This window comes from Hyaena hyaena, unplaced genomic scaffold (genome assembly GCF_003009895.1).
Source record: "Hyaena hyaena isolate Hyena2069 unplaced genomic scaffold, ASM300989v1 scaffold_184, whole genome shotgun sequence".
Taxonomy (NCBI): Eukaryota; Metazoa; Chordata; class Mammalia; order Carnivora; family Hyaenidae; genus Hyaena; species Hyaena hyaena.
Window position 1 is genome coordinate 930868 of NW_024080817.1, and position 13085 is coordinate 943952.

The following is a 13085-nucleotide window of genomic DNA, read 5'->3' on the forward strand; positions in this document are numbered from 1 at the left end:
CAATCAATGTTTTAATCAAATACGAAGGCTGCATAATAACCCAAAAGGATGTGGTTCGGAGACCTTCTAGTTTGTGAACACGTGAAGGTGCCAGGAATGTGGCATGCCCGGCGAACACACAGAAGCTCCCATATACCTTGCCCTATGCTACTCTTCTTGCTGTTCCTGAGTTGTATCCTTTGTAATAAACTGGTAATCTGGAATAAGCTGTTATTTCTTTTAGTTAGCTGCTCTAGATAATTACTGAAACAAGGAGGGGGTCATGGTAACCTCTGATTTATACCAGTTGGTCAGAAGCACAGGTGACATCCCAAATTGTAACTGGTACTGATGTGGAAGCGATCTTGTGGGACTGAGCCCTTACCTGTGAGATCTGATGCTAACTCCACATAGATAAGTGTCAAACTTAAGTTGTAGGATACTCAGCTGGTGTTGGACAGCTGGTTGGGGTGTGGAGGAAAAACCCTATATACTTGGAATTCAGAAGTGTTCTGTGAGTAGGGAGTAGGCAGAAGACAGAGTTTTTCCTTTTCAGGGAACTACTGTTTAATGGGTAGAATTTCAGTTTTGCAAAATTGCAATTATTCCGTGATGGATGGTGGAGATGGTACAACAATATAAATGTACTTAAGTTCACTAAACTGCACACTTAAAAATGTTTATTTAAAATGGGAGGAGACTGGTTGGCTTAGTCAGTTAAGGGTCTGACTCTTGATTCTGGCTCAGGTCATGATCTCAGGGTTGTGAGATTGAGCCCCATGCTTAAGATTCTCTCCCTCTGCTCCTCCCCAGCTCCCTCTCTCTCTAAAATATATATGTATTTATATTTAAATAAAATATTTTAATTATTTTTATAATTATGATTATATAATTATAATTGATAAATTATTTAAGAAATTTTTAAAATTTAAATAAAAAATATATACATACATAAAGGCTTTATATATACATACATATGTATATATGTATATACATATGTATGTATATATAAAGGTTAAAATAGTAAATTTGGTCACATTGTATTCATTTTTTTAATGTTTATTTTTGAGAGAAAGAGACACAGACACACACACAGACACACACACACAGTGTAAGCAGGGGAGGTGCAGAGAGAGAGGGAGACACAGAATCCAAAGCAGGCTCCAGGCTCTGAGGTGTCAGCACAGAGCCCGATGAGGGGCTTGAACCCACAAATGGTGAACCGACTGAGCCACCCATGCACCCCTATGTTACATTATATTAAAACCACAATTGGGGCGCCTGGGTGGCTTAGTCGGTTAAGCATCAGACTTTCGCTTAGGTCATGATCTCACGGTTCGTGGGTTCGAGCCCCGCGTCGGGCTCTGTGCTGACAGCCAGCTCAGAGCCTGGAGCCAGTCTGTGACTCCCTCTCTCTCTGACCCTCCCCTGCTCACGCTGTCTCTCTCTCTCTCTCCTAGAAATAAATGAAACATTAAAAAAAATAAAAAAAAAAAAAACAAAAATAAAAAAAATTTTTTTAGAAAGTTGATTGTTTCCATATACAGTGCTAGCAATGCATATGTAGACACTGATATTAGAAATACAATACCACTTACAATCACTTAAAAAAAGTGAAACAGATGTAAAATCTAACAGAACATCTGCAAGACTTATATTCTGAAAACTATGCATTGATGACAAAAGAAATTAAAAAATCTAAATAAAAGTAGATAAGTAACATGTTCATGGATTGGAAGACTTGACATAATAAAGATGTAAACTTTTCCCAAGCTGTATACAGATTTAATGTAACTCCTATCAAAACTTGAGCAAGATTCTTTGTAGATGTAGAAAGCTGATTCTAAATTTTATATGAAAACAGAAAGGAACTAGAATAGCTAACACAATTTTGAAAAGAAAGAATGAAATGGGATGAATCAGTCTACCCAATTTGAAGACTTACTCTACTGCTATAGTAACCAAGACTGGGTAATACTGGTTGAGAGACAGATAAAAGTATCAATGAAACACAACAGAACCCAGAACTAAAGACACACATATATGTCCAACTCATTTTTGTAACAAAGGTGTAAAGGCAATTCAGTAAAATAGAGCCTTTCCAACAAATGATGCTGGAGCAATTACACATGTATAGTAACAGGCAAAAACTGAACAACCTAAGCCTCACACCTTACACAAAAATCAGCTCACAACAGATCATAAATGTAAATGTAAAACATACAATTATAAAACTTTTAGGGAAAAAAAATATTTAGGATCTAGGGCTAGACAAAGAGTTAAAAAATCGATACCAAAAGTACAACTTGTAAACTGGAATACTGGACTTCATCACAATTACAATCTTTTGCCTTGTAAAAGATGCATTTAAAAGGATGAACAGACAAGCTGCACAGTGAAAGGAAATAGTTGCAGAAGACATTACTGACAAATGGCCAGTACCTAGAATATATAAAGAACTCCCACAGCAAAACTAAAAGGCAGCCAACGGAATGGGAGAAGATATTTGTAAATGACACACAGATAAAGGGTTAGTATCCAAAGTCTGTAAAGAACTTAACAAACACCCAAAAAACAAATAACCCAGTGAAGAAACGGGCAAAAGATATGAAAAGACACTTTTCCAAAGACGACACCCAGATGGCTAACAGACACATGAAAAAATGCTCAACATCACTCATCATCAGGGAAATACAAATCAAAACCACAATGAGATACCACCTCACACCTGTCAGAATGGCCAACGTTAACAACTCAGGCAACAACAGACGTTGGCGAGTATGCGGAGAAAGAGGATCTCTTTTGCACTGCTGGTGGGAATGCAAACTGGTGCAGCCACTCTGGAAAACAGTATGGAGGTTCCCCCCAAAATTAAAAATAGAACTACCCTATAACCCAGCAATTGCACTAACTAGGTATTTATCCAAAGGCTACAGATGTGCTGTTTTGAAAGGACACATGCACCCCGATGTTGATAGCAGCACTATCAACAATAGCCAAAGTATGGGAGGAGCTCAAAGGTCCATCAATGGATGAATGGATAAAGAAGATGTGGTGTATACAGTCAATGGAGTATTAGTCGGCAATCAAAAAGAATGAAAACCTGCCATTTGCATACACCATGAATAAAACTAAAGTATGTTATCCTAAGCAAAATTAGTCAGGCAGAGAAAGACAAATATCATATGACTTCACTCATATGTGGAATTTTTTTTTTAATACTTTTATTTATTTCTAGGAGAGAGAGAGAGAGAGACAGTGTGAGCAGGGGAGGGTCAGAGAGAGAGGGAGATACAGACTCCGAAACAGGCTCCAGGCTCTGAGCTGGCAGTCGGCAAAGAGCCCGATGCGGGGCTCGAACCCACGAACCGCGAGATCATGACCTAAGCGAAAGTCGGACACTTAACCGACTAAATCACCCAGGCGCCCCTCATATGTGGAATTTAAGATACAAAACAGATGAACATAAGCAAAAGGAAGGGAAGCAAAAATAATATAAAAACAGGGAGGGGACAATAAATAAGAAACTCTTAAACACAGAGAACAAACTGAGGGTTGCTGGAGGGGTTGTGGGTGGGCGGATGGGCTAAACAGGCAAAGGGCATTAAGGAGGATACCTGCTGGGCTGAGCACTGGGTATTTTATACAGGGGATGAACCACCGAATTCTACTCCTGAAACCATTATATGCTAACTTGGATGTAAATTAAAAAAATAAAAAATAATAATAATAAAGAGCTCTCAAACCCCAACACTAAAACAACAATCCATTTTGAAAATAGGCAAAAGACCTGAAGAGAAACACTGTGGGGCGCCTGGGTGGCTCAGGTGATTAAGTGTGCAACTTCAGCTCAGGTCACGATCTCTCAGTCCATGGGTTCAAGCCCCCTGTCGGGTTCTGTAATGAGAGCTCAGTGCCTGGAGCCTGCTTTGGATTCTGTGTCTCCCTCTCTCTCTGCCCCTCCCCCCCCATATGCGCACTCTCTCTCTCCCTCCCTCTCAAAAATAAATCAACATTTTTTTAAAAATTTAAAAAAAAAAAGGGGGCACCTGGGTGGCTCAGTCAGTTAAGCGTCCAACTTCGGCTCAGGTCATGATCTCACAGTCTGTGGTTTGAGCCCTGCTTCGGGCTATGTGCTGACAGCTCAGAGCCTGGAGCCTGTTTCAGATTCTGTATCTCCCTATGTCTCTACCTCTCCCCAGTTCGTGCTCTGTCTCTCTCTCTCTGTGTCTCAAAAATAAATAAACGTTAAAAAAATGTAAAAATATTTTAAATTAAAATAAAAAAAACAGCACTGACGAGCACATGTCTGTGTGCTTTTATCTCCTTCCCTCTATCATTTGTACAGCTACTATTTAGAACAGACCAACTCAATACAGAAAGATTGTCAGAATACACTGATTGCTGAAAAGAACAGATTACTTCATGATTTCACTTATGGCCAAAAAGAATCATGTATATAGAAAAGGATATTCCATGGGATTAACAGATCTCAGGAGGAGTAGGAGCATTAGTTTCTGGGGTTTTTTTTTTACTTACTCTATTTTCTGATTTTCTAAAATGAATATATAGTAAAAGATTTTAAATAGGATAAAAGTCTATTCACCTTTTATGGCTTAATAGTTTTATTCCACATTTTCTGATTATAATCATCTTCTTCTTCTAAGAAGTCTGTTCTTTTTATTTTTTTAAGCTTATTTATTTTGACAGAGAGAGTAAAAGCAGGGGTAGGGCAGAAAGAATCCCAAGCAGGTTGTGCAGGGCCAGCGCAGAGCTCAACACGGGGCTTAAACTCACAAAATCGTGAGATCATGACCAGAGCGGAAGTCAGACACCTGACTGAGCCACCCAGCCACCCGAAAGTCTGTTCTTTTCAGTCACTAGTTACTACCACTATTCAGCATCTAATTACAGTAAACCCTTAGACTGCAAGTAACTTGTTCTGCGAGTGCCGCAAGATTGGCAAATATTTCTAATAAATTTTAAGTTGATAAATGAGTGATGTCTTGCAACATGAGTAGTATGTGACGCTGAATGTCACAAGATCACAAGTGAGCCAATGGTTCTTCTCTCTCTCTTTCTCTGCGGAATTGTGAGTGATCGTCTCCCATGCTTGGATCCTAGGTCTCAGGCTGTGGTGTTTGGCAGAAATCAGTGATTTTTCAGAACACTGGAAGGTGTCCACAACTGGCACTAGTGTATTTTTGTCACTTGGGCAGCACCTGTGGACAAAGCACCTGTGGACAGTCCTTTGCTTTTCCAAACAAGAGTAAGTTTAGGAGTGCTCCGCTTCATTCTAGGTCAGGCTGCCCGCAGATATAGACCCTTTCCTCTGCTGCCTTATTGCCAGTTACATTAAATACAGTATATGACAAGAATCTATTAATACTGTATGGTTAACGTTGGTGTGAGCGTATTACAATGGCCCCCGTGCAGAAAAAGATTCCGCTGAGCCAATAGGTAGCAGGGATTCCATTAGTGATAGTGACAGTCATCCTACACAATAACCCTCCCCACCTCATCTCCCTCACACCAGCCACAAAGGTTTTCAAAGGCAAGTGCAGGTTAATTTGTTTATTCTTCTTTATATATTGTATTTTCTTTATTATTTTGTATTATATGACAGTATTGTAATCATTTTTATATGAATATTTTTGGGTTGTGGAATTGAATCATCTGAGTTTCCATTATTTTGCGTTGGAAATTTGGAAATTTGCGTTGATATACAAGCACTTTGGATTATAAACATGTTTTTGGAACAAATTATGCTTGCAAACCAAGGTTTTACTAGATCAGAAAATCATGATTTTTCAATTATCATAGGAATAATTGATTTAGGCAAGCATCACTGGATGCTAAAACAAGTAGATGAAATTTTGATGAGAAATAGGATATTTACTTACTCTCAAGGTCTCTCCCCCCAAATTATTATAAAGGGAAAAAGAATAACTCTGTAGTGGAGAGTCAGGCAGATGTCACAAAACTCTCCAATCTATCACAAGTCACAGAACAAATAAGCACCCTGTGCCTCTTTACATAATATACTGCGAAGAACAAAACTTCCCTTCCATGGCATTCCTGTACGAAATGCACAACCTTAATCTACTCACAAGGAAACATCAGAAGGCGCTTTACAAACCGAGAGGCACTTTACAAAATAACTGGCCTGTACTCTTCAAAAATGCCAGGTCAAAAAGAGCAAGGCTGCAAACATTTCACATTAACGAGACTAAAGAAACATGACGACCAAATGCAGCATGTGCTTCTCTTGCTGCCCGGGGGTAACTGGCTAAATTTTATGAGGGCCTACAAAAAAATACCCAAAAATATCTGTAATAGTGAGTGGGAAAAATCCTAGGTGGAATATGATTAAGGTTTTGTTATACAATTTGGCAGTTTTAATGACTAAAAATTATTAAAATTTATATAGTCTTCATTTGTAAAGTTAATAAATATTTTGTTTATGAAAATCAGTAACATTTACCTTTTCCTCTCTTCCTTTATTCTGTTCTTTCTTTTCCCGACAGCGAACAGCTTTCCCTCTGTCGTTGTGAAGACTGTGTGTGGATGAACGGTGGACTCTGGCAGTTGTACCTGGTCGATTACCGTGTGGTTTAGGGTCACTGTACTGAGGAGACTGGCGTTTTCTAGGTCCCGGCGAGGGTCTAATTAGACACAAGATTGTGAAAAATCATAATGAACTTCTGGAAGAGGTCCAAATATACACGAACACATTATCATGTGTAAGTTAAGAGTTTATGAACTAAAGAAACCAAGGCAATAATGGAACACAAGACAGGACTGAATAAACCTAAGTCACTGAAATCTAAGATCTAAGGTATAAATCTGACACAGCTGTCTGTGGTGATTTAGTGAGAATGGACTGCAGTATGGTTATATAGCAAACATAACAGAAGTGATCATCACCTCTCCTTTGACAGGGAATAACTGGTGGACATCAAGTACTAGTGTACTAGTGAGAAATTAGTCTGATTCTTGGAAACTGACAAGACAGCAATTAACAAAAAGTTTTATAAAAAGAACCAGAACATAGCAAGTACAGAATTCACATTTATCCATTGGTACGTGTGCAAGTTGACACTATTTTTTTTTTTCTCAGAGAAAGAGAGGAAGGAAAGGGCAGTGAGAGAGGGAGAGAATATGCTGTCAGCACAGACCCCGATGGAGGGCTCGATTCCTCACTGTGAGATCATGACCTGAGCTGAAAGCAGGAGTTGGACACTTAACTGACCAAACCACCCACATGTCCCAGGCTGATACTATTTTATTTATAATATATCATAGTTCTTATATTTTAATTAATAAAATTTAATCATTTTCCCATTTAAAAAACTGATATAGGGGCGCCTGGGTGGCTTAGTCGGTTAAGCGTCCGACCGCTTAGGTCATGATCTCGCGGTTTGTGGGTTTGTGCCCCACGTCGGGCTCTATGCTGACTGCCAGCTCAGAGCCTGGAGCCTGTTTCGGTCTGTGACTCCCTCTCTCTCTGACCCTCCCCTGCTCACGCTGTCTCTCTCTCTCTCCTAGAAATAAATAAAAAGATATAAAAAAAAAATTAAAAACTGATATAAACACTAGCTACGGACAGTTATGAGAACTGATGTATAGTGTTTTACGTTCACATACATTGTCTCATGTCACCTTTATTTCTGTGGCAGGATTTGGACCTCACAAATATTTCTCAGGCTCTTACACTGGGTTGGGGCCACTAAAATAAGCAATAATAAAGGTAAGAGAGGCCAATCCTCAAATACCTCAAGTATAGGTAAGAAAGAAGATATGTAAACCTAGGCAAGAAAGTATAAAAGAGATCTAGTGCTATCAATGACCTCAAGAAGACTGAAAATAAACTGGGCCCAGAAACACAAGAGATGAACTAAACAAGAGGTATAACTGCAAACAAGAAAATCAGTGTAGAAAAGGAAAAAAATCAAAATGAGCATAATCTACGTAAAGGATTATAAAGACCCTAACTATAAAAATAATGGTGAGCATTCAGAGATGGTACTGAACAGAGAAGGTGGTTCAGTAAGTAGAAAATCTGAATACTAGTTCAAGAGGCTTGGCTTTTAGCTAAATGCTGTTGAAAAGGTTTTAGAGCAGTAAATCCAGTGCGGTATGAGATACACTGATAAAGGAAACAGAAAGCAGGGAGATACTGGCAGGTTCAAATGTTATCGAGGCATGAGATGAAGGCCTAGCTTAAGGCAGTAGGCAAGAAGAGTCTAGGAGATAACACTTGGATACTCCTGGACGTGGAAGTTGAGAATGAGGATTTGCCAGGATAAAAAAAGCCAAATCAATGTGGAAGGAATGGTGGGGGTTCAATTTTGGAATTAGACATCTGGATGACCAAGTGGAGATATTTCTTTACAATATGTATTTATTCCTCCCTTACTAAATAAACAACTGAGATATAATCAACTATAAAGAATAAAGGTTAGCTGTAACCCTATTATCCAAAATTAGCCACTTAACATTTTACCTTCTTATAGCTGCCTTTTATTTAAACAAAATAGGAACCATTGTACACACATGCACTCATATTTTCTCTACTCATATCATAAGGCATTTCCTGTATCATCACCTCATAAACAGCTTTTAATGACTAGTTGGCAATTACATATAAAGTGTGCCGCATTTATCCACTTCTTACTGGTAGCTATTCGTTCATCCAAAATATAATTTACTGAACCATTACTATTGATAGGCACTACTCTATGCATTAGGGATAAAACATTTTTATGTAAGTTTAATAAAACCTTTACTCTTACAGACTTAAATACATGTGTGTATGTGTGTGTGAATAGGGGGCTTCAATGAAGATACAAACGGTACATCAGATGATGCTAAGTGCTGTCAAGAAAAATAAAGAAGGGTAGGGGTTATGATTGTGGGGATGGAATTTCAGAGAGGGTAGTCAGAGACCCTTCTGAGGTGGCATTTAAGTCAAGACCCGAAGAAAATGAAGAACAAGTCGTCAAACACCTGACCTGAAAAAAAGGCAAGTGCAAAAAACTGAAGCATCTGTGGTGTGTGTTTGATTTGCTCATAGAGGAAGAGAGTTCTGAGAACTGAGATCCTAGAGGTAGGGCGAAACCAGGCTCATGTGCTGTTGAAGGATATGATGAAGACTTTGGGTTTTATTGTGAGATGAGAAGGTATTTGAGGGATACTATCTAGCTTTAAAGGGTTTTAAATTATTTTTTATTTCTTAAAGTCTACTTATATTGAGAGAGAGAGTGAAGGCACAGAGAATAGGAGACAGAGAATCCCAAGCAGGCTCCATGTGGTCAGTGCAGAAACTGATGCTGGGCTCAATCCCACAAACTGAGATCATGACCTGAGCCCAAATCAAGAGTCAGACACTTAACCGACTGAGTCACTCAGGTGCCCCTATTTTTTTTTTTTTTTTTTTTTAAAGAGAGAGTGCACGAGCTAGGGAGAAGGGTAGAGGGAGAGAGACAAAAAATCTTAAGCAGGTACCACACTCGGTGTGGAAGCCCCACATGGGGCTGGATCCCACAATCCTGGGATCATGACCTGAGCCAAAATCAAGAGTCGGATGCTCAACCAACAGAGCAACCCAGGTGGCTCTATTAGCTGGCTTTTAAAAGAATAAAAAAAAATTTTTTTTTTAATGTTTTATTTATTTCTGAGAGAGACAAGAGACAGCGTGAGCACAGGAAGGTCAGAGAGAAAGGGAGACACAGAATCCAAAACAGGCTCCAGGCTCTGAGCTAGCCATCAGCACAGAGCCCGAGGTGGGGCTCGAACCAACGAACCGTGAGATCATGACCTGAGCCGAAGTCGGAAGCTTAACCGACTGAGCCACCCAGGTGCCCCTAAAAGATATTTCTTAAAAATCACATTTAATAGCTTTGAAGCTATTTTTAATCTTTGCTCTAAAAGGCTCAGTGAAGCTCCCTGTGTAAACATTTCTGTGCACAACCATAGACAAGAACACTGAACCTGTTCTTAAATGAACTAAAATCTAACTGATGACAAGGTCAGAAATCACCAAAAGAGTTCAAGAAAGAATAAGCTCTCTTAAGCATAAGTACAAATGAAGACTAACAAAAAACAGATTTGAGGGATATTCAGTTGAGGGAGTGAGTAAAATAAACTACAGGAAGAAACAAAGATGCAGCAAATTAAGTCAAAGAGAACTTTACAGTAAACAGGAATCCATCCAGGGCATTTAAAATCAGGGACAGAAAAAGATACAGAAGCAAGCAAGAAGCAATGAGGAAAACTAGGGCTCATCATTATAGAATTTTCTAGATGAAGAGGCTTACCTAATTCAACTTCCCACTACTCCCAAGAGAGAATCCTCCTGCTTCTGCTTGTTAGATTCAGGTGACCAAATAATTCATTAAATCTGAAATCAACTTGGGGCGCCTGGGTGGCTCAGTCGGTTTTAAGCATCTGACTCTTGATCTCAACTCAGGTATCATTTAGAGTACAGAGTTAAGGGGCGCCTGGGTGGCTTAGTCGGTTAAGCGTCCGACTTTCGCTTAGGTCATGATCTCACGGTTAGTGGGTTCGAGCCCCGAGTCGGGCTCTGTGCTGACTGCCAGCTCAGAGCCTGGAGCCTGTTTCAGTCTGTGACTCCCTCTCTCTCTGGCCCTCCCCTGCTCACGCTGTCTCTCTCTCTCTACTAGAAATAAAAAAAACATAAAAAAAAAAAAAAAAATAGAGTACAGAGTTAATTAAAGTTAGGGGTGCGTGGCTGGCTCATTAAGTAGAGCATGTGACTCTTGATATCAGAATTGTGAGTTTAAGCCCCATACTGGGTGTGAAGCCTACTTAAAAATAAATAAATAAAGTTAAATAAGGCCTTGATCTGAGGACAGGGTCCTTGTAAGAGACACCAGAGAGTTTGCTCATCCCCTCTGCCATGTAAGGGCAGAGAAAAGGCAGGTCTCTGCTTGGGAAGAGTCTTCACCAGGAACCAAACTGGCTAGCACTTTATCTTGGACTTTTTAGCCTCTAGAACTCTGAAAAATAAAGAAATATATTTCTGCTGCTTAAGCCACCCAGTCTGGGATATTCTATTATGGCAACAGGAACAGACTAATAATACATGGGACAAATGATGATTCTCCAAAAAGAGGAAAGTAAATAGACATAAAACATATTTATAGGCAAGAAAAAATAAAAATTCAACTTGACTCATCTATTATTTGTTCTACTGAAATTAAGAAAAAGGTAGTGGCACCTGGGTGGCTCAGTTGGTTAAGTGTCCAGCTTCAGCTCAGCTCATGATCTCACGGTTCATGGGTTCAAACCCCAATCAGGCTCTGTGCTGACAGCTAGCTCAGAGCCTGGAGCTTGTTTTTGGATTCTCCCTCTCTCTCTGACCCTCCCCTGCTCATGCTGTCTCTCTCTCTCTCAAAAATAAATAAAAGACATTAAAAAAAATTTTTTTTAAAGAAAAAGGTAATCATAAATGCAGAAAAAGACTGACCCACAAATACTGATTTTAAAGTAACAAAAAGGGAGACACAACCAATAAGAGCATGGTTAACCACTTAGATTACACATGACCCTTTAAAACCAAAATATAACAGAAAAAACAGTAAAGTGCTTATGAGCAAAGGAAAAGTTTAGTAAATATTCAAAAGGTATGAGTCAATAACAGAATACTAGTACTTGTACCCAGAGCTGAGGAAAATGAAAGTGGCAGTACCTGTTAGCTGCTCACGAGGTGGAAAGGGAGCACTTGGTACGGTGCTTCTCAAAGTGTGATCCGTGGACCACGAGCATGAGAATCGGCCGCGGGCTCTAAGCACCACCTGCCAGCTCCAGGCATACTTTGCTTTACTCTGCTTCACTTTGTGGTGCTTTGCAGACATTGTATGTGTTTTTACAAACTGAGGTTGGTGGCAACCTATCAAGTCCGTTGGTGCCATTTTTCCTACTGCATTTGCTCCTTTTGTGTCTCTGCATCACATTTTGGTGATTCTCGTAATGATTTAAACTTTCTCATTATTATTACATTTGTTATGGTGATCTGTGATCAGAGATTACAACTTGTTGAAAGCTCAGATGATGGTTACCATTTTTTAGCAATAGCATGTTTTTATTTTATTTTTTAAGTTTATTTATTTTGAGAGGGAGACCATGTGGAATGGACAGAGACAGAAAGAGAGAGAGGGAGAGAGAGAGAATCTCAAGCAGGTTTTGCAGAGCCCGATGCGGGACTTGAACTCACAAACTGTGAGATCATGCCCTGAGCCAAAACCAAGAGTCAGATGCTTAACCAACTGAGCCACCCAGGCGCCGCAGCAATAAAGATATTTTTCAATTAAGGTATGCACATTGTTTTTTAAAGACATAGTGCTATTGCACACCTAACAGATTACAGTATAGTGTAAACGTAACTTTTATATGCACTGGGAAACCAAAACATTTACATGACTTTGTTGAACCCACAATCATTTCCTACATATGCCCGTATTTTATCAGATTACCAGGAGTGAACACCTAGAATCTACATTTTAATGAGCTCCCCAAGAGATCTTTGGGATACTAGAGTTTGAGAATAACTAGTATGGTAGAGAATTCCAGCTTTCTAATCAAATATATCTGGGTTCAGATTCTAGCTCCACCAATTATTAGCTTTTGGTAATAGGGAAAAGTTACTTAACTTCACAATACTTCAAGCTATCTTATTTGATATATAAAAAAAGAACATGGCTTATTTGAAAGGCTAATTGTGAATAAATGAAATGACACGTGTAGCCTCTAATAGTGGTTAGGACAGGTGGGCACTCAATATCTAGCACCTATCACAAAATACAATCAAGAATTAAGAATTAGAGGGGTGCCTGGGTGGCTCAGTCGGTTAAGCGTCCAATTTCGGCTCAGGTCATGATCTCATGGTTCATGGGTTTGGGCCCCGCGTCAGGTTCTGTGCTGACAGCTAGCTCAGAGCCTGGAGCCTGTTTCGGATTCTGTGTCTCCCTCTCTCTCTGACCCTCCTCTGTTCATGCTGTCTCTCTCTCAGAAATGGAGAGGAGAGAGGAGGGGAGGGGAGGGGAGGGGAGGGGAGAGGAGAAAGGGAATCCCAAGCAGGCTCC

General features: G+C 39.6%; 1 protein-coding gene across 1 annotated transcript in view; it reads right to left on the reverse strand.

Annotated features, from left to right (window-relative positions):
* Window positions 1-13085, reverse strand: part of KATNA1 (katanin catalytic subunit A1) — a 52264-nt gene that overhangs the window by 18472 nt on the left and 20707 nt on the right. The window contains exon 4 of the mRNA XM_039240953.1: window positions 6464-6644. Within this exon, the coding sequence (XP_039096884.1) occupies window positions 6464-6644 (181 nt within the window). The remainder of the gene's footprint in view (window positions 1-6463; window positions 6645-13085) is intronic.